The sequence below is a fragment of the Podarcis bocagei genome (assembly GCF_964188305.1).
Source record: "Podarcis bocagei genome assembly, chromosome: 15".
Classification (NCBI taxonomy): Eukaryota; Metazoa; Chordata; class Lepidosauria; order Squamata; family Lacertidae; genus Podarcis; species Podarcis bocagei.
In genome coordinates, this window is record NC_138141.1 from 21,123,090 (window position 1) to 21,149,826 (window position 26,737).

The 26,737-nt window shown below is 44.2% G+C and overlaps 1 protein-coding gene across 2 annotated transcripts in view; it reads right to left on the reverse strand.

Moving 5' to 3' along the window:
• SIK2 (salt inducible kinase 2) overlaps positions 1–26,737 on the reverse strand; it is an 82,211-nt gene that overhangs the window by 44,494 nt on the left and 10,980 nt on the right. For both annotated transcript variants that reach the window (XM_081172497.1, XM_081172496.1), the window contains exon 3: positions 21,391–21,454. In XM_081172497.1, the coding sequence (XP_081028623.1) occupies positions 21,391–21,454 (64 nt within the window). The remainder of the gene's footprint in view (positions 1–21,390; positions 21,455–26,737) is intronic.

The following is a 26,737-nucleotide window of genomic DNA, read 5'->3' on the forward strand; positions in this document are numbered from 1 at the left end:
GGTAACAATTACGTAAGAAGATTTTATAAACATCGTAAAATTAGGGCAGTTCTAAGAGGCTGCAGTGAGAACTCTCAGCTAGTGTCAGCGCCCATTCAAAAACAACATTAGTCTTAAAGAAGGAGTGGGGGAGAAGAGAAGGGATGAAATGCTGAAAGCACAAGATATCCCACAGGGCATTAGTTTTTTAAAACGTCTGCTCATCAGTTTACTGTTAACGTGATGGACTGGAAGAAAATGGTATCTACGGATGTTCCCCTCTGCTTAGCGCTCAGTATTTCAGGTGAAATGATGATGCCACGGCGTTTTGCAGGTTATCATAAAGGCAGCTCCCTGGAAATCTAAAAGGGCTGGCAATCTGGAAGTTCAACATAGGAGAGACAATATATCAAGGGGTGGGTAATGGAGGTGAGTGTAAACAAGGGAAGGATGCATGCTATTTGGTTACATGTATTTAGACTTAGATTAGCAGGGGCTGAGGACAACCCCCAACGGAAAGCTGGGTCATAGACAATGGCAGATATACACTTGGACCCAAGAGCAGAGAGAGAGGAGGGTCAAGGCCACAGGGGGCTGTAAGTATGTATGAGGAGTTTGTGCCAGAAGCGTTAGCAAGCCAGCATTCAGATTGAGGGAGGGGTGTCACATGGTATGATTGACAAGAGAAATTATTTTGGCGGTAGAGCTCTGGATAGGGCTGAGACATGACAAGTGAAGGGCAAAGAGAAGGTTGCAGTTGACCAGGTGGTATATGAATGAAGTGTGAGCCAGAGTTTTCCCTGAGGAGGAAGGAGAGGAAAGGGCAGTAGTAGTTTTGGAAGGCTGTGCAGAGGGAAGCAACACAACATAACAGACTGGATATGGAGAACAAAAAAGAGAGGGGATTTAAAGGGTGGAGCCAAGGGTTTCTGCTTGGTCAACAGGGTAGATGGTGACTACTGCAAGTGCATGAGAAAAGGAAGGCTTCAACAGAACTATAATAAGTCTTGTGTTAGACATATATGCCCAATTATTCTCTAAACAGAGTGGCTGTATTACAGACACTAAACGGATGCAAAACCTATGAATCCCACTGAATTGAGCTGAACTTCCAACCCGATAAATATGCACATAATCATGATGTACGTGTGATCATACACAAAGTGCTGTCTTCCCCCATTATATAGATATTTTTGATAGAGCCACCCTTATTTATGCTCCTGTGGCTAGAAGGGACTGAAGCCACCCTGACATAAAACACACACAGCAAGTGAAATCACTGACCTGGCTTCCATGTCACACTAAAACCACAGTTTAAAGCAAACAATGATTTACACTATAAAAGTGCTGGTTTAATGAGATGTGAGATGCTGGCAAGTTACATTAGTCCTACAAGAAACAGTATCAAATATACTGAAAAAGAAAAGTGGATTGGGGGCTAGTCCTTTTGAAGTGGGGTGTCTAGTTGTGTTATGCAAGTTGCTCACCTGTTTTGCCAGCCACAAGTATAAAGCTTATGCATCTTTCAAATACTTAAACTTTCCTTAATGAATCATCTTAACCAACTTTCTCTTAATAATAGGGCCTACACAATAAATTACAACTAAAAGTATTCTACTTGTAGAATGTAATTTCAAAGCAAAACCAAGGCTAACATGTGCAGCATTATGCTGAATAAATTGTTCGCATCGCCATGGACACATCTCAAGCTTCGCAGCAATAATTTGCTGACTACTTCAGAAAGTTTCCTTAATTCTCTCTGCTCACTCTGTAAGACACGGCAAAGAGCTTTGTCAACAGCACTACTCGTCGCTGCCTTCAGCTTTCAACAACTGAAAGAAGATTCATTTGTTGTTTCTTTTGAACAACTTCAAGTTCTTATTTTCTTTGCAACGAGGTGTTATTTTGCAAAGTGTAAAGACAAATTACCTAAGTCAACCTATGTGGTGGCAGGCACTAAATCCTGCTCTTTCCCAAGAAATAACATACACAGAGAGCACACATACACACCAGCCATGTGACACATCTTTGCTAAATAACCATTGCCTACTCTGATATTCTGTGCAGATATTTTTTCAAGGGAGCAAAGGTGTGGTTGTGTAGCAGCTTCTTGTATTCCTGGTTCAGCACTTCAGCAATAACCTAGAAGTGAAGGAAACATTGCTCTAAGGAGCAGGTTCTCCTGAGGTCAAGGTTCTCCGCAGAGCCTTAGACCTAGTACAACTTGCAATGCTCAAACCAATTGCTTCCCCACCCCCACCCCTGCCCCCTGGTCATAAGAACAGGCAGAGAACCAAGGTCAAGCAGAGCGAAAAAAACACATGCATGTGTATGTATATACACACAGAAAGACAAAGATCTCCTTTAGGGGTTTTAAGCAACAACTAATAAACACACAGGAGCACAGGAATCTGCCTTATCCAGTTAGACCATCAGGCCATCTGCCTCAGGATTGTCTAATACACTGACAGGCAGCAGCACTCCTGGGTTTCAGACAAGGGTCTCTCTCACCCATCTCTGCAGATGCCAGGGACTTGAACCTGAGGTCTTTTGCATGCAAAGCAGATGCTCGATCACAGCTCTTCCCCACTTGAAATATTTGAAAAGATTAATCTGCAGCAGACCAGAGGTTGTTTTTCAAGAAGATTAAAAAGGAAATAAATCTGTGTTTCAACTACAGTTTAGTATACCTACGACTGGAATACCCAAAATGGGCATACTATTTTCACACGTTAGTAAACAAGTGGGACGTGGGTGGCACTGTGGTCTAAACCACTGAGCCTTGGGCTTGCCAATCAAAAGGTCAGCAGTTCGAATCCCTGCAATGGGGCGAGCTCCCGTTGCTTGGTCCCAGCTCCTGCGAACCTAGTAGTTCAAAAGCACGCCAAAAAGTGCAAGTAGATAAATAGGTATCGCTGTGGCGGGAAGGTAAACGGCGTTTCCGTGTGCTGCTCTGGTTTCGATGTTCGGTTGCACCAGAAGCAGCTTAGTCATGCTGGCCACATGACCCGGAAAAACTGTCTGCAGACAAACGCCAGCTCCCTCGGCCTGTAAAGCAAGATGAGCGCTGCAACCCCAGAGTCGTCTGCGACTGGACTTAATTGTCAGGGGTCCTTTACCTTTACCTTTTAGTAAACAAATATTTCTTTCACTGAGAAGGAGCCAGGAAGTTACGGGAACTACATTAGTTTTATTGATGTACTATTTCTGATTAGCATTTTTAAAAAAACCACGAACTGTTGCTTAATACCAATCTACAACAGTGGACAGAGAAGATAAATAAAACATCAAACTCGATACACCTCTCCATCATTGATGCTCATATTGTATATTAACAGAGAAGCTTATTGCTTGTGTTTTGCTTATTTGTACAGATTGTCAGAAATATTTTATTGAACTGGCATGATCAGAGAGCCTTCTACAAAGAGGAAGCAAGTCAGGGGTCCTACATTGATGAAGTCTATGCAACAGGTGACTTGAATTAATATTTTTTAAATGCTAATTATTTAAAATTGCCTTTGAAAGCATTTTGGAAAAATATATCTGCCACATACTTTGGGAATAGAAATTCCCTTTTCCTTTTAAAATAGACTTAATTAACTAGACATGGGCATTCTAGCTTGAAAAATACACTTTTATAAGCAGCATTGTATAAACAAAGGGCTCTGGTACTAATACCAAGATAGGAATTTCCCTGCACTAAAGCTCAGATGAATTCACACAAAAAGCATTTGCTTTTAATGTAAATGAAGGGAGATGATGTAATGATGGCTGCAAGCCCTGCTTCTGTTTGTAATAATCTCATCGTAAGATCTGATTAATGGTTTTACTTACAGATTTTAGTCAAACAGGTTATGTAATTGCAATGGGCCAAACAGAGCTGGCCTAGAAAATTTAATTTCTCAATAGTGACAGGTTTGGGAAGCCTCAAACTAAGCAGGGCAATTTTGACAGGATTAGTTCATTGACATGCTGTCAGAAAAGCATCTTTCCTTGCACCCTCACATTTTTTGCTTATTGTGTCCTTTCCCATTCACCAGATGAGCTATGAAGACCACACAATTTATCAGACACAAACTTTGCATTAGGGGATGCGAAAGATAGGAAATATCCGTTTTCCCACCAAGCAAATGTCTAAGTGTTGCATCTGTACTTTTTCGCCAAAAATATCAATTTTGACTCGATTAGATGAACCTCAGCTCTGCTAATTCCTCTTCTTGATTCCACCAAGTGCCCCCTGCCAATGTTTACTTCCTTGCCTATACCCCAGGCAGTGAAAACATTGCCAAGTTAGGGAAGAAAGAACGTCTTTGAAAGAGGATCCACTGCTAGGCCACTATCTGCCTCTCTCCACAACACGAGTACCCTGGCCGTCCTGTAGACTGAAGTTTCCAATAAGTACAAATGGCAGTTCAAACAGTAATGCTAGGGCCATTTCTACATTTTCCATACAGGTAGCTGTGTTAGTCTGTAGCAATAAAAACAACACAGTCTTGTGTCACCTTAAAAGTTAACAATTTTTATTACAGCCTAAGCTTTCCTGGGCTAGAATCTATGAAACAAAATTGTTAGTCTTTAAGGTTCCACAATACACTGTTGTATTTTCTATACCTGTGATGAAGCACTCAGGCCTGCTGTTTGTGGCTTCTTGGCCCTGAAAGCGCTTGAAATATGTAGTGTGTAGCAGGGATGTCACAGCCAGTATTAAGAGTCCCTTCGCACCGCTTTAGCTTGTGCATCAGCTGGAGAAGCCAGGTCAAGTCAGGTCATTATTAGGCATGACATGAGCCTCTTGGTTCCAGCAGTTCCTGGCATGATTTGGCAGCCAGAGACGCAGGAGGAAGGAGCCGAGTTCCTCCCCTTGTGTCTATAGATGTCGGAGGAGGAAGCATATCTGCCAGCTCTCTCCCCCTGCCCCTCCTGCCAAGCACAGAGACTCATTGGGGTGGTGCTGAACAGGAGGTGGCAAGAGCAGGGGGCAGAGCTGAACCAGCTGCCATGCTCAGGTGACATCAGAAGCACACACCCAGAGTGAGTGTGTATGCTTGCAAGTAGCAGACTCATAGGCATAGATGTCAACCTTCCCCTTTTTGTGGGAAATTCCCTTATTCCAGCACTGTTTCCCGCTGCTATCCCGGATTGTTAGATATCCCATAGACTGTCCCCGGGACAGGTGAGGCTGCTGACCCCTTATTTTCGAGGCTGCTGATCCCTTATTTTCAAATCTGAAAGTTGACAGCTATGCTCACAGGGCAGGAGAGTCCCGCATGCTGGGTGGGGAGTGTCAACTGTCAGGGTATCTCCATAGCTTCCATTTAGTTATGAAACTCTTGCCTTGCTCATGTATCTTGGAATCTTGATTTCTGGACCTTGTGCTTGCTGCTGCTGAGCCTGTACAAATATATTTTCCTTACTTTCAACCGAAATATTTTTGCCTGCCTGGAATGTGTCCTTGCATTCTGATGATATGATGCCTCCTGCTTGTCCGAATGGAGCAAAGAGAGGCACATGTTAACGTACTGTACCAAGGTAAAATGTATATTAATTGCTGTGTCCACTTTTGCCCCTACTGGCATGGGGCTCCCGGAAGGGAATGCAGTCCTTGAGCTGAAAAAGGTTTTCCATTGGTGTGCTACATGATTACATAAAAGGTAAAGGTAAAGGTACCCCTGCCCGTACGGGCCAGTCGTGACCGACTCTGGGGTTGCGCGCCCATCTCGCTTAAGTGGCTGGGGGCCAGCGCTGTCCGAAGACACTTCCGGGTCACATAGCCAGCGTGATGAAGCTGCTCTGGCGAGCCTGCACCAGCGCAGCACACGGAAACACCGTTTACCTTCCCGCTATAAAGCGGTACCTATTTATCTACTTGCACTTAAGGGTGCTTTCGAACTGCTAGGTGGGCAGGAGCTGGGACCGAACGACGGGAGCTCACCCTGCCGCGGGGATTCAAACCGCCGGCCATACGATCGGCAAGTCCTAGGCGCTGAGGTTTTACCCACAGCGCCACCCGCGTCCCTACATGATTACATAGACAATGTTAAATGGCTGTCTTTTCCCATATGGACCAGCCCACTCTTTGAGTTTGTCATCTTCCTCTACATGCTGCTGAACTGGCCAGGATGCAGGACAAGCACTTTTGCTGTAGTGTTAGAATCTCATATATATAAGCTAGGCATCAAATGACTCCTTAAACCAGGTCTACAGTCACCGAAACAAATTTCTAGTTTCCATTTTGGGGCCAGACGACTTTTTGGTTCCTGAAATTATTTCTGATTGTGCAGATAAAATATCAGGGGTAGAATTCTACAGGATGTCTTGTTAGTGTGAAAACAGTCAAGATCCAAGGATCCCAAGCATGTACCTCCATCCTGGCACCAGGGCATCTTCATTTGGTCCCAAGTGGCCAATAGCCAAGTGCAAAATGTGCCTGGCGCCTGGTCAAATTTTGTACACTGTCCACAGGTTGTGGAATTCTCTTCCACCAGGAGTCTAATTACAGTGGTACCTCGGGTTACATACACTTCAGGTTACAGATTCCGCTAACCCAGAAATAGTGCTTCAGGTTAAGAACTTTGCTTCAGGATGAGAACAGAAATTGTGCTCTGGTGGCACGGCAGCAGCAGGAGGCCCCATTAGTTAAAGTGGTGCTTCAGGTTAAGAACACTTTCAAAGTTAAGAATGGACCTTTGGAACGAATTAAGTACTTAACCCGAGGTACCGCTGCAGTCACTTTATTAGATAAGCTTTTAAGACCTTTTTATTCCACTGCAATTCATTAGTTTCCCTTGTCTTTTATGTCATGACTCTGTCCTGTGAAATTCTGTTCCAGTTCTCATTTTATCCTTTATGTTTTATTATTGCAGACTGCTTTTATTGGCATTGTGAGCTGCCTTGTAGGTCTTTGGGCCAAAAGGCAGAGTTGAAATATTTTAAAAGGAAATAAATACTGGGGACACTAAAGAGCCAGATAAACAGGCTGATGTTTGACACTCCAACTTTACATCATGTTTCTGTATCAGAATTGTTCTGTTTCATCAATATACATTTATTTAGCATCTATAATGCATTAGATGCTACAGCAGAAACAGAAACATTAAAATACAGACAGGGACAAAGGCAGAACTATAGGTTAGGCTGCGATGAAGGCATAGCAAAGATTGATGCTAAAGGAGGTTGCATGGCAATTAAAACCTAGCCTGACCATTTGCTTTAGGAAACCAAGCTTCCAAATGCTGTTGGTGCTTTTCGGCTTTCAGTAGTATACCGTATTTTTCGCCCCATAAGACGCACTTTTTCCCCTCCAAAAATGAAGGGGAAATCGGGGTGCGTCTTATGGGGCGAATGCCTGCAAGCCTCGCGCGCCCGGCAGGAGGTCCGACCGGGTGCGCGAGGCTTGGGGCGGCAGCCTGTCGCCCGAAGCACGGGGAGCCCTCTGGAGGGCTCCCCCTGCTTCGGGCGAGTGTCTGCAAGCCTCGCGCACCCGGCAGGAGGTCCCACCGGGTGCGCGAGGCTTGGGGCGGCAGCGGACTGCTTGCGCGCACCGAGAAGCTTGGGGCGGGCTGAGCTCAGCAGGCCCCAAGCTTCTAGGTGCGCGCAAGCAGTCCGCTGCCGCCCCAAGCCTCGCGCACCCGGCGGGACCTCCTGCCGGGTGCGGGAGGCTTGGGGCGGCAGCGGACTGCTTGCCGGCATGCAGAAGCTTGGGGCGTGCTGAGCTCAGCACGCCCCAAGCTTCTAGGTGCGCGCAAGCAGTCCGCTGCCGCCCCAAGCCTTGCGCACCCAGCGGGACCTCCTGCCGGGTGCGGGAGGCTTGGGGCGGCAGCGGACTGCTTGCCGGCATGCAGAAGCTTGGGGCGTGCTGAGCTCAGCACGCCCCAAGCTTCTAGGTGCGCGCAAGCAGTCCGCTGCCGCCCCAAGCCTTGCGCACCCGGCTGGACCTCCTGCCGGGTGCGGGAGGCTTGGGGCGGCAGCGGACTGCTTGCCGGCACGCAGAAGCTTGGGGCGCGCTGACCTCAGCACGCCCCAAGCTTCTAGGTGCGCGCAAGCAGTCCGCTGCCGCCCCAAGCCTTGCGCACCCAGCGGGACCTCCTGCCGGGTGCGGGAGGCTTGGGGCGGCAGCGGACTGCTTGCCGGCATGCAGAAGCTTGGGGCGCGCTGACCTCAGCACGCCCCAAGCTTCTAGGTGCGCGCAAGCAGTCCGCTGCCGCCCCAAGCCTCGCGCACCCGGCGGGACCTCCTGCCGGGTGCGGGAGGCTTGGGGCGGCAGCGGACTGCTTGCCGGCATGCAGAAGCTTGGGGCGTGCTGAGCTCAGCACGCCCCAAGCTTCTAGGTGCGCGCAAGCAGTCCGCTGCCGCCCCAAGCCTTGCGCACCCGGCGGGACCTCCTGCCGGGTGCGGGAGGCTTGGGGCGGCAGCGGACTGCTTGCCGGCATGCAGAAGCTTGGGGCGTGCTGAGCTCAGCACGCCCCAAGCTTCTAGGTGCGCGCAAGCAGTCCGCTGCCGCCCCAAGCCTCGCGCACCCGGCGGGACCTCCTGCCGGGTGCGGGAGGCTTGGGGCGGCAGCGGACTGCTTGCCGGCATGCAGAAGCTTGGGGCGTGCTGAGCTCAGCACGCCCCAAGCTTCTAGGTGCGCGCAAGCAGTCCGCTGCCGCCCCAAGCCTTGCGCACCCGGCTGGACCTCCTGCCGGGTGCGGGAGGCTTGGGGCGGCAGCGGACTGCTTGCCGGCACGCAGAAGCTTGGGGCGCGCTGACCTCAGCACGCCCCAAGCTTCTAGGTGCGCGCAAGCAGTCCGCTGCCGCCCCAAGCCTTGCGCACCCAGCGGGACCTCCTGCCGGGTGCGGGAGGCTTGGGGCGGCAGCGGACTGCTTGCCGGCATGCAGAAGCTTGGGGCGTGCTGAGCTCAGCACGCCCCAAGCTTCTAGGTGCGCGCAAGCAGTCCGCTGCCGCCCCAAGCCTTGCGCACCCGGCTGGACCTCCTGCCGGGTGCGGGAGGCTTGGGGCGGCAGCGGACTGCTTGCCGGCACGCAGAAGCTTGGGGCGCGCTGACCTCAGCTTGCCCCAAGCTTCTGGATTAGCGCAGCGCACCTGGGGGGGAAATAATTTTTTTTCCCTTTATTTCCCCCCCTAAAATCTAGGTGCGTCTTATGGGCCGGTGCGTCTTATGGGGCGAAAAATACGGTATATAAAATTTCCAGCTGGGATAGAACTGTTGGGTGTTAACTTGTATTACAAGTACAATTGAACAGGATTCTAGACAGAAGCCAACTAGAAGGTGATGATGACAAGCAGCTACTGCTCACCACAGGCATTTTTACATACCAGCTGGACCTTGCTCTTAAGGAGATTTGGAAGAGCCGACTGCAAGATAATAATTTAAGCTGCAGCTTTTCTCCAAGGATGACGGCTTGCTTATTAGGGATATTGTAAGACCAAGTGAAAGAGCCGATTTACCAATATATGCAGGCGGGGAAGACATCTTAAGGGGGAAACACGAAGCAAACCTCTAGCAACCATGTTTAGTCATACACTTAACCTGCAGCCTTCTGATGGATGGTATGTAAGACTAAAATAAATAAATAAACAAATTCAGTACAAAGAAGAAATACTGTACTTGATATATACATTTTCCAACTTTACACTCGAAAATCAGTGGCTGTGCCTTCCTTTGGCCTTATTAGCACTCTTCCATTGTTTCTCAAGACAGACGGCTGCCAACAAGTTACAACAAATGTTATGTACGAACCCTGCCCAGCAGCTTAACCATGGTTTGTTTACAGGCAGCAAACCGCAATCTGAATCCATAGTATCTTGTTGAGGAGAATTAGCAAGGACAAATTTCCCCTATCTCTTCCCCAACATGCAGGGCGACCAAAGCAGCTTCTGTGCCAAAACAGGGCCTGATCAATTTTAACTATGGTTTGGCACTGTGTGCCCTGTGACCACTGATGACACTTAACAAACTACAAAGGCACGAAGCAATAGCAGCTAGAAAGGAAACTTTGGAGAATCAAGCCACTGTTTGTTTGCTTGTTTGTTTGTTTGTTTGTGGTTAACTTGTGGTATGTAAATAAATGATGGTTTAAACAAACCATAACATCTTGTTATGTATAAACCAGCTGGTTGGTTTGTTGCATCTAAACTTCTTTTCCCTAATATTTTATTCTTAGAAGCCTCAATGCTGCTGCTTTACACTTATATTACAGGCACATTTCACCTTCCTTATGTAGTTTTATTTAGGGTAATTCAGCAGAAACTAGAAATCTCCTCAGACCTTAGAGAGAACAATAGCTGGAACAAAGAGGCCTTTCACTTGGAAGCAAGACAGTTTCCTGTATCAGCAGCACGCTCCTATGTGGAGTAGTCAAACATGTGGAAGAATTTGGAATAAGCCAATATTGCAAAGCACATCAACTGACAAAGTGTTTTTCAGATCGTGGGCCAAGATTTTCAGGTGGGCCTCAGTGCTACTGCCTGTTGAGTACCTCCTCATGTGCCTGCTCCATTTCCTGGTCATGACATAGCCTTCTGGCTGGGTCACCACAAGCACCAAAAACTTGGTGGGGGAGGATAGTAGGGTAAGATGGAAGGAATTAGGAAGTGAATGATTGAATTTACTTTATTTGGTCACAGACCAGCATAAGCAAAACATCTAAATAAATAGTATGAATCTAAGCGAATAATTAAATAAATGAGAGCAAAAACCAACCATGAATTAGAACATATACATAGAATACTTGATTAAGCATAAATAATGGGTGAATAAAAACTAATAAGAAGAATTTTAAAAGACCAGTTAAAACAGCTATACAGAATCTGGGGATTGAATATGTGACTTGTGGGCTTTTGTCTTGTAGTAATAGGGAGATGTTGTGTTGTTCTGATCACCCTGGGAATCTATAAAGGATGGGCTGGATAAACCTGGCTCGAATGTCTATATAATACGGGCAATGAAGAAGGGCATGCTCCGTTGTTTCCTGCTGCCCAGAGCCACATGGGCATTTCCTCTCCTCATATGGTATCTTCCTATAACAGCCTTCTTGAATTGCTGAAGGGAGGGCCTGACAATGGGCCAAGGTGAAAGACCTTCGCTATTTTGGTATTTCAAGATTAGCTATGTATGGCATTTGGGAAGTCAAGTATCTTCTAGTTCTAATTAGAACTTTTGGGGACCTGGAATTAGGAAGTGAGATAAAAGGATAATCATCACCTGGGAAGAAGAGGAAAGTTGTTTTTATCTATTTATCTATTTATTTTCTATACTGGTGGCTGCTAAGCTGTGGAAAGCTCTCCCCACAAAGCTGTTTCTGGCACTTTCATTATACAGCTTTTGAAGAATGCTGAAGAAGCAGCTCTTTACCCTGGCTTTTAATATTTGGGGTGTATGTTTTTGGTTGCATGTTGTTTTAAATTGTTTTTAATATTGCGTTTTAATGCTACAACCTGCCCTGGGACATTAGGGCAAAGGTGGGAAATACATACATACATAATACATACAGTGAGGGGAAAAGGTATTCTAATCTCAGCTTGTTACATACAGTGAAGATACCAAGTAGCCTGACATCTGGCTGGTTGATAGGGGATCAAATACTTAATTCACTCATTGTAATGCACATCAATCTCTGACTTTTGTCTTCTGGGTTTCTGGGGGTTTTCCTGTTGTTATTCTGTCTCTCACAGCTACAATAAACCTACCATTAAAATTATGGACTGGTCACTTCTTCGTCAGAGGGCAAATGGGCAAATTTAGCAGGGGATCAAATACTTCCCCCCTCACTGTACATAAAATGGGAGGCTGACTTAGGAACCCTAGAACAAGATTCTGAAAGTCTGGGAATGTTTGGTGGTGGTATCCCTAAAACTGAAAAAAAACTGCAAGCTATGTTCTCTTACATAAATTTCTGGACCATGACGATACCAGTTTTCATTCTGATTATGTTAATGTGGAGTAGGAATGACATCTTTAAATGTTCAAGGCAGGCTGGTTTAACTCAATATATCTGATCTGATGTTTTTACTCTGATTACGTTTATTCCTTTTTTTTACTGTGTTACTGTATTTTATTCTTAGAAATAACTTCAGGTCACTCAGTTGTGGGAAGCAATAAAAGTAATTAGCACTATGATTAATGGATACAATAAGCAGTTAAATTGGACAGTTTCATAGTCGCAATTAACTTCTTTTCAGATAACTATGCACCTAAGAAATATCCCTATTTCAATGAAGCCTTGGTGGCAGCGGGACATGTTGCTTTACTAGTTCTTTATTTTTTAAAGTGCCCTGTGCACAGTCCAACTACAGACCACTTGTAAAAGCAAAGCTGAGGACAGAAATTCTCTGCTCTGAATCTTGGCCAAGAGCAACATGTTCTGCTGTCAACAGGGATTCACACTGTAAAATAAGTTTTAAGTCCATAGCAGCACAATCACAGTATTATTCAGACTCAATTCAATGTCTTATGAGACTGACATGCTTAGGATTTCTGACGAGGAATGAAGTTGACCATTCTGACCCTGGGGGCATTGTATAAAAACAGCATAACCATAGCAAACAAGTATTGGTTAAATTTCATTTGGAGTAATGGGGGAAACCACATAAATGGGACCTCATATATTCCTTGCCCATTTGCTTCATGTACACCCCTCTCATGGTTTCCTCATTTCTATGACCAAATAACCAAGCTATTGAATAATTATGGAATTTGCTACCACAAAATATAGTGCTGGCCACCAGCTTGGAGAGCTTTAAAAGGGAATTAAACAAATCACAGAGAAGAAGCAGTCAAGGACTACCAGCCACGAGAGCTATGTTCTCTACTTCCACTGTCAGAGGCAACATGCCTTTGAATTAGCGTCCAAAATTAGCCAGGTGCATTTTGCACCTGGCTATTGACCACTTGCAACCAAGTGAAGATGCCTGGGCACTTGTATGGCACCTGACATCTCCACCATCTGGAGGTGCATGCCTGGAGATCATTGGATCTTGACTGTTTTTTCACACTAATACCATCCTGTAGAATAGGTAAAGGGACCCCTGACCATTAGGTCCAGTCGTGACCGACCCTGGGGTTGCGGCGCTCATCTCGCTTTATTGGCTGAGGGAGCCGGCGGACAGCTTCCGGGTCATGTGGCCAGCATGACAAAGCCACTTCTGGCAAACCAGAGCAGCGCACGGAAACGCCGTTTACCTTCCCACTGAAGTGGTACCTATTGATCTACTTGCACTTTGACTTGCTTTCAAACTGCTAGGTTGGCAGGAGCAGGGACCAAGCAATGGGAGCTCACCCCGTAGCAGGGATTCGAACCGCCGACCTTCTGATTGGCAAGGCCTAGGCTCTGTGGTTTAACCCACAGTGTCACCCGCGTCCCACATCCTGTAGAATACTATCAGTTATATTTTATGTGCATGATCAGAATGAATTTCAGGAACCAAAATGCTTTTCTGTGCAGCCTGAGCAGCAGCAGCGAATGACATTCTAGTTAACTGTCGTGGCTTGTCTTCACTTACACCACTGCACTGCTGTGCTCACAGTTGTGAAGGATATTCTTACGTTATGAATGGTGTGTGTCATCATTAAGAAAAAGAGGTAGGAATAGGCCAATATATATGTGGACTGTCCCTAGATAATGTGACTTTTCTTTTTTCAGTTCTCAAAGTTCTTAAACCAGCTCAAGGTTGTCATCTGAACCAGCCAGATGTTTAACTGATAATCAATCATATCCAGTCCATCATTTGAAAAAGAAGACTTAAGAGCCATTTTGCCCCAAAATGGCAAGTAGACTTTCCGTTTTGGAAACTGTAACCTTGGTTTAAGGAGCCATTTGGTGCCTAACTTATATATCTGAGTTTCTAACACTGCTTTGAATAGCAGTTGCTGAGGATCATATGCAGGAGAATGCTATAATGCTCATGCCCTACTTGCAGGTTTCCCATTGGCATCTGTTTGGCAACTGTGAGAAAAGAATGCCTTTGGTCTGATTCATATCTTATGTTTAGCAGAAGGTGTATTTAGAATATGGCAATTTGTAGGTTTCTTCTCCCAAGTGAAATAGCCAAATACTGATGGAGAGATCTGATGATACATTACTGCAGAACAGACTCCTTATAATTATCAGATGACTGAAGGCTGGCAGCAAAGGAAGGGATTGAAATGATTTTTTAAAGTTTCAGGTAGAAGAGCTGGAGAGAGAGACATTGAGGTCAACTTAAGAAACAGAAGATGCTGTTGGAAAGACCCTTTGCAAATGTACAAAGATTATTGACTATACAAATGTCTAAGTGTCCAGGTGAAATGGCAAACGCCAGAAAGCTAAGCAGCAGTTTTGAGTACTGTACTTAATACATGACATGAAGTAGGGCTCCATTTCAATGGTTATATGGCAAATTTATTTTCTTTTAAATCACCCAATTAAATACATGGCAAAAAACAAGGAAGTATTTTGCCTGCAAAAGTTAATTTCATTTTTATTTGCTGTCTTGTTATCAACACCAGTTTTCCTTTTTGGCTCTTACACAAAGTTTTAGTAGACATTTGACTGACCAACACCCAGGGCACTGACAAGCACAACTCAACGATAAAGTTTTAGAGAAAATACAGACAGACTAAAACAGACTTTAAAAAAACCAAACTGCTGCAAGTTCAGCTTAAAAGCCAAGCCACTAAACAAACAAGATGGCATCATCAGCCAGCCACCTCCTCCTCTGTTCTCCAATCATTGGAGGTCTCATTACCACAAGCCAGTGAACTTTATTCTAGCTCCTCTTCTTGGCAACCAACGGGCTCCCTTTCTACCAAGCTAGGCCCTTCCTCACCCTTGACAACTTGAATCACCACCAAGTGCCTACAAATTATAATAGTGACAGTAAGTTAACAATGATTTTATCTCCTTATTGCTGCAGTGTCACTTTGCCCTTTCTAAAATGTCTAACGTAGATCAGCAAGCAAATAGTTCTAGACATGAAGCCAAATTTGAGTCACGATTTCTGGAATGAATTCTGATTCTATCCAGTTCCTGGATGATGTAACTACATTCTTGATCTGCAGGCGGTACATAAAGAATAACTTATTCTTAAAAAGATGAACAGCTTTTTGTTAGTCACCTCCACTGCATCCAGTTCTTTGCCTAATGAAAAAATAAACCCTACCAACAGTTTTTTAATTAAAAAAATTACACGTGTGTGTGTGTGTGTGTGTGTGTGTGTGTGTGTGTGTGTAGGGGTGTATTTAATTTGATATGATACAACTGCCAGCATATACAGCTTATTAAGCCATTCCTTGGATACGGTATTGAAAGTGAGCTTTTTCATAGATTTTTAAAGGCGAGTTTTTAATCAAAAAGGTTCAAGTTTGTTACCTTATTCAAGAGTGTTTATTTCAGTGTACTTCATAAAGATACCATTCCAACACCTCCATGATTGAAACATTGGGGGGCAAAATGAAAACACAAAGGCATTATCTCCCTTCACACTGATTGCCTTGCCCCTTTCTACTTGTATACATGCAGCTGGCTAAGAACATTCATACAATGTTCAGCAATTATAGAAATACAATATTATTGGTAAATGTAAAGGTACCCCTGCCCGTTAAGTCCAGCCGCGGACGACTCTGGGGTTGCGCACGCATCTCGCTCTATAGGTTGAGGGAGCCAACATTTGTCTGCAGACAGCTTCCAGGTCATGTGCCCAGCATGACTAAGCTGCTTTTGGCGAACCAGAGCAGCGCACGGAAATGTCGTTTACCTTCCCACTGGAGCAGTACCTATTTATCTACTTGCACCTGACGTGCTTTTGAACTGCTAGGTGAGCAGGAGCTGGGACTGAACAACGGGAGCTCACCCCGTTGCGGGGATTCGAACTGCAGACCTTCCAATCGGCAAGCCCTAGGCTCTGTGGTTTAGACCACAGCGCCATCCGTGTCCCCATATTATTGGTACTTAACCTCATTAAATATAATTGCCACTGTGTTACAGAAGAGATGAGGAACCACTGGCCCACAGAGACTCCAGACTTGGTCCAGAACATCCCCTCCTTGCCCCACCACCAACCAAACCCAACAGGAGGGTTTCTTAAAACCTGTATTTGGTGTGAAATACATTTGATGGGCTGCAGTCGGGGAGGGAAAGGTTGGCCTATGACTTCTATACTGAAAATGCACCCACATTACAATGAGACTTGGAGGGGGGGATGAACTTCCAACCATAATTGTGGTGGTGGGAAGTTGTACACCTAGTAAATGGAAGTTTGGGTGAGGAAAAAAATGAATGGGGGCGCAGGCTTTGTGGATGTGTGAGTTAGCCCTGCCCACTACCAGTTCTGGCCCTGCCCACTTTAGCAACACCACTTTGGGGTCCACCCCCATCGGCACGCTCCCCCTAGAAGGCTGGCTACAAGGGAATGCAGCCTTTGAGTGAAAAAGGTTCCGCACCCTTGAATTACAGGAAATCTCATTTACACTACACAGATATAATCTAACTACCACCACTGCAGAAAGAGAAACTGATCAAAAATAAAAGAACATGAGCTTTGTCCTTGCAAACTGGAATTTCCTCCCATGGGATTTTCTGCTAAGCACTGACGATACAGACTGCAAAGAAGGGACAGCAGGAACTTGCTCACATTTCACACTTCAGGGCACAGAAAACAAGGAGTACTACACATCAGGCTACCTTCCTCGTAGTGAGCCAGAACCAAGGAATTCTGCCTTCCATACTATGCCAGAGGAGCATGTGATATATACTTAACACAAGTATGCACAGTAAGATTTGACCTTTAAAGAAGGAGTGGGGAATCTTTGGCCCTCTATACATTGTTGGATTCCAACTCCCATCTGCCCCAGCCAGCACTGCCAATGGTCAGGGATAGGATCTAGAGGGCCACACTGCCATATTGGAGGATATTAAAGGAGTACAATACCACAACACACAACATCCTCAAAACCAGCAACGGACTCCTGGAGTTTACCCCATCCTGCTGTGGAGGTATGAAAGGTATAACTGAAATTCTCCTAATTTAGGCTACGCAGAAACTGGTGTGAACGATTTACAGTGGTACCTCTGGTTACAAACTTAATTCGTTCCGGAGGTCCATTCTGAACCTGAAACCGTTCTTAACCTGAGGTACCACTTTAGCTAATGGGGCCTCCCGCTGCCGCTGCGCAATTTCTGTTCTCATCCTGAGGTAAAGTTCTTAACCCGAGGTACTACTTCCGGGTTAGCGGAGTCTGTAACCTGAAGTGTTTGTAACTCAAGGTGTTTGTAACCTGAGGTACCACTGTACATGGTTACATCTAGCAGGGAGAACATTATGACAATAGACTATAAATAAAATTGCCACATATCATTGTGCTTTCCCAGAAGAGCTCTCATTTATTTCCTTATTGTATTTTATCTCTGCTTCTTGTATTTTATCTCTACTTGCATAGAACTCAGGGTGGCATACATGGGTTTCCCCACAACCACCATTTTAATCCCAACAATCCTGGGAGATAGGCTAGGCTGAGAGATGGCAACTGGCCCAAGATTACCCAGTGACCTTCATGTCTGTGTGAGGACTTGGAATTAGTGTCTCCCAGATCTTCATCCAACATTCTAGCAGCTATACACCACACTGGCTCTAGTAAACCAAAAATGCTGCTCTGAAATTGAAGCTACCCAGAACAGTCCATCTGCAGCAATTTTTAACGCACAATTATTCATTATTCAAACCATGTGCTTGGAAGCATTATACTGTAATGCATGCCTGAGATACATGGTATATGAGGAAGTTTCATTTAGCTGTATCATCCATCATCTGCCATATTTTTGCCCAAACCAAATGGAAGTCTGGAAGGCACCCAAAGGGTTATCCTATCCTGCCACCACACACGAAGGTGGATTAAGTAGATTAAAGCCAGCTCAAAACAATGCTTCAACATCTTTCTCCTAAGAGCTTCCATAACTTTCTTGTACAACTAGTGCTCCATTTAAGCCTATACTGCTGCAATAAAAATCCAGCAAAATAATACAGTATTCCTGAACGTATGCAGTGCTTTTCTCTTACCACTAACAACAATCTGCCCTCATACATCTGGAATAAGGCAATGATGGGAAAGTGTTTCTAGGTCAGATAGGCAGGATTCACATAGAGACGTAATCATCATTTTAGAAATTAAATAAGCACCTTAGAAATTAAAGAAGCATGGCTTCAAATTCACCTAGTCTCTTCTAAGACCACCACTGCCAGAACATTTGGTTTCCAGAGAACTTGTTTTTAAGTTTAAATCAGTACTGAATAATGACCAGAGTTTTCTGAGTTTCAGTTGGTGATAACAGAGACCCTGACTCAAATGTGTGCTCACAACAGAACATCTATCCCACAGGTTTTTGTTTTATCGGGTTTTAAAGAACCCCACAAAAACTTGCAAACAGCAACAGAAAATAAACCATGGAGCAAAGAGACAGCCATCTTGTGACAGAGGTTGAGCAATCTTATTCAGCACCAATCCTGAAAATTCACATGGAACATGTTTTCTACCATGATGTAAGTCATCAATGACCACAACTTACTTACTAGAACATGAGCTCTGATTCTTTGGTGGAACTATTTCTGGCCCACTGCTCCCTAGGAGGAGATCCCATCACTAAGACATGGATAGGCTTCAATAACTAAGCTTGCTATACATGCAAGATCAAGTGTGGGGACTATACGAATATCTGCCTGCTGGATGCAGTTGTGGGTAGGTGTTCAGACCAATAAGCTCCTGGCCCACAGGGAATGATTTTGTTCCCTTGAGGCCATGGTGGTTGACCTTAAGAAGCTGGGAAAGCCAGAGGTTAGTAGCCAAGGCCTTCAGGGTTGTGATACCTGCACCCAGTTCGCAAGGCGAAAGCTTCTCTGCTGTTACCGCGAATAATGGTCTCTGGGAGGAAGATGTCACTCTCAGGAAATAATCCCGGGGTTTGGGGGATAGTCTAAGCAGCTATCCTCTCACACTGATGATAACCTTCTTATTAGTGGGTGATTTGAACATTAGGGACATAATTAGATAAGCAATGGGGGTCAATGCATAGTGACTTGCCTGGCTGGTGTGAAGGCTGCATATGTTATGAGTTGTTTTGATGGCCTGTTAGACGGTTCTGGGGAGGAGTCAGTGCTTATGGTGCCTCTTGGCACCAGTGATGTGGGGAACTGTAATCATGCTGTCCTGGTGTTTAGAAAACAAATCTAGGTTACTAGATAGGAGGTTGAAAGCCAGGAGCTTCAAGGCAGCTTTCTCAGAAGAACTAACTGTTCCATGCAGAGAGCAAGATAGACAGACATAGTGGTGCAATCTCAATTCATGGATGGGATGGTGGTGTTAGGAAAAGGTTATTGATTTGTTAAAAAGGTAAAGGGACCCCTGACCATTAGGTCCAGTCGTGGCCGACTCTGGGGTTGCGGTGCTTATCTCGCTTTATTGGCCGAGGGAGCCGTTGTACAGCTTCTGGGTCATGTGGCCAGCATGACTAAGCCGCTTCTGGCGAACCAGAGAAGCACGGAAACACCATTTACCTTCCCGCCAGAGTGGTACCTATTTATCTACTTGCGCTTTGAGGTGCTTTCGAACTGCTAGGTTGGCAGGAGCTGGGACCGAGCAACGGGAGCTCACCCCGTCATGGGGATTCGAACCGCCGACCTTCTGATTGGCAAATTCCAGGCTCTGTGGTTTAGCCCACAGCGCCACCCGCGTCCCTTAGGTGCTGGGAAATGTTTGGGAATGAGTTTGGCTTGTACAAAATGGATGGACTCCACTTGAACCAGGATGGAACCAGACTGTTGGTGCTTTAAATTGAAAAGGTGGCAAAGCATCTTTTAAACTGATTGCTAGGGGAGAGCCAACAGCAGCTGAGGAGCATCCAGTTCAGAACAAATTATCCTCCAGGGATGAAGGTGAAAATGTTCATGATTGCTCAAAGGAGAGAGAAGAACTAGGCATTTCAAGTGCAAGGGTACACGATAGCAATTCAAAGATCCCAAAGGACCATAGGGTAAACACAATGCCAAAGCCAAGACTGGCCAGCTGAAGTACTTGGTACTAAGAAAGAGCACGGATATAGGGGGTATTAATGGAAATTTGGTGACATAAGAAAGAACTAGTGGGACACAGTTATCTCTGGATACAAACTCTACAGAAAGAACAGGGAAGGGCACACTGGGGGTAGTGTCAGTGTACATCAAAGAAAATATTGTCAATGTAGAAACTTCAAAAGGGGCAGATTCCGCAGAATCACTGTGTATGGTGATACTGGGACCCAACAGTAATTAAGTACTGGGAATGTACAATCGCCTCCCTGACCAAAATGCAGAATAAAATCAATGAAGTATCCAAAGGAAAGGTAACAAAAAACTATTGATTCCCCAGAGATGTCAACAGGTTCTTTATCCCAATATACCAGGTTCCTGAACTCTGGTCCTGGACCAAAATTATGTAACATTATTCAAAAAAAGCCTTGGGGTACTGTTGGAAGCAGGTAGGGGAAAGAAGAGGACTTCTTTTTACACCACTGTTCTCCCAGCACCTCCAGAAACTTATTCCACCAAGAGTTCTGGGAGCCAGGGGCCAATGATAGCATCTGTGCAGGAAACCAGAAGCCCTTGCCCTCTTTGGACACTAACATAGTGTTATTCAGGCCTGGTGCTTGGCAACAACCTTCTAAGGTATGGGGCTATTTTCTTCCCTATGGAAACCCTTCCTCATCTCCAGCAGGTTCCTCCACAGGTTCGGAAAGTCAGGAGCTGCTGAAGGAACAGGACAAATGAAATTGTTGCCCTATTTTCTTATGGAAACTGCTCTGAATTTGTTGTTGTTGAAAAGTGGTTGATTCAAATATTTATATGCAATACATATTCAGGACAATTTATTTTCAAAGCTACCACTTTCACTTATGGATGTTAAGTTGCCATCTTGAGAATAGCCCTGTCTCTAAAAGCTCCACAGCATTTCCCTGACAAGCTGCATGGCAATCCTGCCACTACACAGTGTCTTACAAATTTATCAAAAGCACAGGTCAGTTTGTACAAATGGGGAACTTCTATTTATTCAGCGGCAAGGCTAAATGATAAGAACTCCATATAAGAACAATAATAGATAAGTGGAAAGACAAGAAAACCAGTTTTTGGATTGGAAATATACTAATATTTTAACAACTTTCAACTGCCAAGAGTCAACACTATTGTGAAATGACAAACTGGCCTACAACACATTTTATTTGCTAACCTACTGAGCAAGACGTAATGCTCATGAATTAGTTTTATATGAAAACCTCCTTTAAAAGAGAAGTGAGTGCAGTAAAAAGTTGATCTAAAGCTTCTATTTTTAGAATGAAAACAATCCTCCCACAACTCACAGTATTTAGCTGCTGAAATAAACTATCAAGCTATTTTTAAGCGAAAAGACTTACCAAAAATTTCTCCATTTTTGGCATATTCTGTCACAAGGTACAACATGCTTTTGGTCTCCATTACCTATTGATGGAAAAATCACACATTAGTTTAATAGGCGAAAAGCATTTTAAAAACAAAATCCTAGAAATTTCTCAATAACACCCCTGCCTCACAAAACACATCACAGGTGGCCTTTAAAAGCCTAATATTCTCATGCTACAAATATTCTAATTTAAAAGTATGATTAAGCAGCTCCTTAAATTAGTGCCTAGACAGAGTCTTTGTTTCTTGGCCATGAAGTTTGTTAAGAGGATGTTGAGATTTCCCAGGACCAATTTTAAGACTTAGTCTAAAGGCAGTAGGACTTCAGCCAATACACCCAAGCAATTGCTTTGCTCAACTCCTAAATTACCAGACTAGATAGCATCTGGGGTCTTAGCATGGGTGTTCATGGTGCTCTAAGGTAAGTAACAGATACTGTGGGAGGGAAAAAGAGAAAAAACAACCACAATGCAATGTGTTCTTAATCTTGGAGACAGGGTCTCAAGAGTTTGCTGAATCATGAGAATCCACTTATACAATATCAGAATCATTGTTATTCAGGCCTTCTCTCTGGGAAGGTCAAGTTGAGTAAGTACTCTTATAAAACAGCAACATGAATGTAAATCAAAAGCTATATCTAATAAATGGGACCTTATTAACAATGAACAGTAGTGTACACGCATCCCCTGGTAATGGGAATGCTCCTGTCTGACAGCCATGTTCTCCTCCTTGGTATTATACGACAGTCAATGTGGTGCTTCACCAGATGCTAATGGACAATTCCCATCGGCCCCATCCAGTATGGCCAATGGTGAAGGATAATGGGAGTTGTCATTCAACAGCATCTGGAGGACATCTCATTGGCTACCCTTGCTATATGAGTATGATGTGAATGTACATGAGATCGCTGCCCTGCTGAAGCTAAGCAGGTCTGCAAGGCAGGTCTGGGTCAAATCAGCACCTGCATAGGTGGCCACCTGGGAACCACACATACACCATCTTGGGTTCCATGACAAAGGACATTAACATAAGAAAGTGAAACCAAATAAAAGATTGGAAGTTCAAACGGTGCATTCTACTCTTCATTTATTGATTCACACACGGCATGCTAAGTCTTCCTTGTGCATTTTTTCCTACTTAAGTTCATTTATTTTAATTTTAACTATTTTTGTTAAGGAACTCAAATATCTTTACATACATATCCAAGGTATGTTGGCCCCGATTATCCTCTCATTACATTGTCGTCTTTTTCCTGGACACTTTCTTTTAAGCCTTGCTTTGTCACACAAGACAAAACACAAAGTGAGCCTCAAAGTTCTCACCGAATAGGTTATCTGGCTGGTAACTTTTTTAACAGCTCATAGAATGAGATTGCAGAATAAACTCTCCTTAAACTCTGAACTGCTGATCAGGATTTTTCAGTCTTGAAACTAAGATTCCTTTTAAAATTGGTTATTTTACAATACATATTCTTAGGAATCCACATAAACCTAAGCAAAAACCTGGTCTACTAGCTCTGATGCTACAATAGATTTTAGCTTTTTGTATTTTCAGTTAATACATCCTCTCTACTCTTTTATGAAGCTTCTTTTACCAGGGACCCTAACTGAATACCAAAAAATGTGATGTTGGCACCTAGGAACGCAAACTATTTTTCAGCTCTGTGCAGGGCTAATGCTGTGGAATTGTATCATCTCCTGAGAATTTCAAATACTTTTTCCAAATCTGGACTCTGCCTCTGCTCAATCTAATACAGATTGCAAACCATCATGACAGAGAGTGCACTGCTGGCACTAAATGAATGTTAAGTTCATTTAATGTTAAAATATCCAATGGGCTTACCAATAAAAGGCAAGATAGAAATGCTTTTAATAATTGTAATAAATTGTATTAGTGAATTACCAGAAGTCATAACATTATTTTGTACCACCATCAACAAAACATGACCAGAATTTAATCTGGATTCCGTAATCAAGTTTCATGTCCTGCCCAAAGTGAACAGTTTTGGTATCAGAATTCAGGTGGCAACCTTTTCTATTGCCAAGGTAACTGTGTAACCACCCTCTGGTAAGGGTGACAAGCAGTCAGTCACGCCCCCAAATCTGAAGCTGTAGAGGTGGGTAGGGATAACCCCAATCTTAAGCAGCTATCTCTGCCCTCTCCCCAGTTCCAAGACTGGGAGGGCTTGGTTGCTGGAGGAGAGATACTTCAAAGAAGTCAAGGTGGCAAGCTCCCCACCCTTCTTGCAGGAAGGTTTATTGGCTGCTTGGAGGTAAGGTTATACCTGAAAGCTCCCCAGTGGCCTTTCTCAGGAGAAAAGTGGTGCCCAAGCTGCTAAGCTTCCCCACTAACTTAGCTCCTGCTGGTCTCTCTTGCAGGTTTTCTTGGGCAGTGCTAGGGGATGCACCAGATGCCTCCGTCCAACAGAGGGGCAGGTCAGTATGTTTTCTGCCTTCCTTTCCTGCAGAAAAGGCTAACGGGGGCTACCTTGGAGGGAAATGATTCACAGGCAGTTATAATTAAAAAGGGAACCCAAAGCGGTAGGATCTATCTGCTATGGTGTCCAAAGCAAATGGAAAAGGTCACATTAACCTTGCCATTAACCTAGCCTACTCTCCCTTCCCTCTTTTAAATATGAAATCATTATATAAGCATATAATAGGAATGAGTGTGATACCTTCTCATTATTGCTCAATGTGAGATTAGTCACCATATATTTCTTGTTTGCATGCACATTTGGCTCCTAGCTGACCTGTGAGCAGTAACGTCTACCTGCAATCCTAACATGCATAGGAGTTTTAAAAGGAGGTTGCTTATTAATAAAAACTGCAAATTCTTGAAAAGTGGAGATTGTTTTGGGGTGGGGAAATATGAGTGGTGGTAACTAGCCACTTTTACATCAAGATTGCAGACCACAAGACAGTTATTATATTCTTTTGACTACTGGAACAACTCTCCTTTGTGCACTCCAGGTTAATTTTTTTTAAAAAACAGCCCAAAGTAACATGTTTGTTTCATACTATTAGAATTGTATCCCTTGATTTATAGGTTGCTGTCAAGATTAAGACTTGATTTAATAAAGCTGAACCACTAGACTATTTCTGATGGTAAAATTAAAACTAACAAGACAGACCTCATTAAATCAAATCTTCCCTCTTAAACAGCAGGAAGATTCCTATTTTGCTTGAGGCATCAACACTTAATGGGAACAATCCATTAATGTCACTGGGACACAGAGCATACAAGATGGCTCAGAACTAAAACTCCTGTTTAAATTTACATTGGATACAATCTACTGGCATTTTATTCCATGCAGATGTGTTCTGGAATAAGTTCTGTTCAATTCATTAGGCATAGTTCGGGAAGCATTCTTGAACTGTATCCTTTATCCACATATTCCGCATCTATATTTGATTATGCGTTTACTGTATTGTAGGGACAGCCAGCAAGGTGCCCTCCAAATATCATTGGACTCCATAAGTCCCAGCCAGCATGGCTAATGGCTAGTGATGATGGGAATTTAAGACCAACAACACTACATTGGCTACCCCTGCTCTATTATGATGTTTCAGCTCATGTAAGGCACCAAATACAAAATAGAACAGCAAAACCTGAATGCCCATTCTCAGTTTCAGCTTAATATTTTGTTTCACATTTCAAACAGCTACCTACTCAAAACAAAAGCTAAGTTCACCAAACAAACAAACAACACTGCTTTAACTTTGATATAGAGATGAATGCTTGATCACATAATAATTTGGACCGATTCCTGCATGTGCCCTGCCATCAGACATGTGAGGTTTAATAGGGGGCATGCGGCCTTTGAAAAGCTTTGATGGAGACTTAATTTATGCTTAACTTGTGCTTACAATGAAAATCTTGCCTGTGACACTGAATTGGGTGTGTGTGTGTGCAAAGAATAACAAACAGTTTAGGGCATGTAAACATTTTAAGCAAATTTAATGGCTCCCCATAAGGAAGCTGAGAACTAGGGAAGCCTACAAAATAGTTCTCAGAACCTTGACAAACAACACTTCCTGGAAACTTTGGGGGAAGCAATGACATTGAAAAACAAATCTATACTAGTCACATCTGTAGCATAAATGGGCCCTTGGGTTCAGATTTAAGCATTAGCAGCCCAAACACTCTAGCAGCATCAGGCTAACACATTAAAACAAAGCGATGGAGTCATGCCTGAAAGAATGATTTCCCACCTTCACACAATCAAGGTTTAGAGCAAATCAAGTACCATAATGGGGGAAAGAAAATCAGGTTAAACCAAGCAGATTTCTAAAAAAAGTTCCCCAGTTAAAACACACACTAGCAAAACCCACATCCAAAGCTTTAGCTCAGTTTTAGACAGTTCTCTTTTCCACTCTAGGAAATTTATTTTGTAGATTGTACTACTGTATTGAATTCTAATTGGCTGTGATCACACATCACATTACATACAGTGGTACCTCAGGATGCGAACAGGATCTGTTCCGGAGCCCCGTTCGCATCCCGAAGCGAATGTAACCCATGTCCGCGTGTCTGTGCGTGCCACATTTTGGCGCTTCTGCGCATGCGGTCATTTTGACGGTCTGTGCATGCGCGCGTGCCGAAACCTAGAATTAACGTGCTACGTTACTTCGGGGTCACAGCGGAGCGCAACCCGAATTTGCCTAACCCGAAGCGTATTCAACCCGAGGTATGACTGTAATAGCAGATGCAAGCAAGCGGTGGGTTTGTACACGCTGCTCAAAATTCCTGCTTCACCTCTTCCCCTACTCCTGGATAAACCTTGGCTTACAGCTTGCAGTTTGTTTGGAGAGAAACAAACCACAAGCCTGGGTTAGGTGACCCAACAAGCCATAGCTTGTGGCCTGTTGCTCCCCGTGTGGCATGGCCAGGAATAGGAATAGTGTGAAGAGGGCACTTTTAAGCAGTGTGCAGAAGCATGCTACTTATTCTCAGTAAATATAACTATGGTTTGACATAGGCCTAGGCAACTATTTTCTGCCAGAGAACCAGATCACATTGCAGCCAACCCTCCATGGGCCACGTCTGATGAATGGGTGAGGTCACCCTTTTGACATCATCAGGTGACTATGACCCCCAGGCAAAAACAGGGTGGCTTCCCTTTGGCACCAAAGTTAAACAGCACTGATTGCAAGCTGAGCTTGGAAAGGAACAATCAGTAACTGTAGGGTACATTCTTAATTGTTCCTTTGCAAGTACAGCTTGCATTCGCAATGTTTCACTTTGGCTAGACATCAGATTCACTTGGAGCTCCTGACTGCGATGGGCAAACCTGGCCATTGTCACAGAAGCATTCAAGTC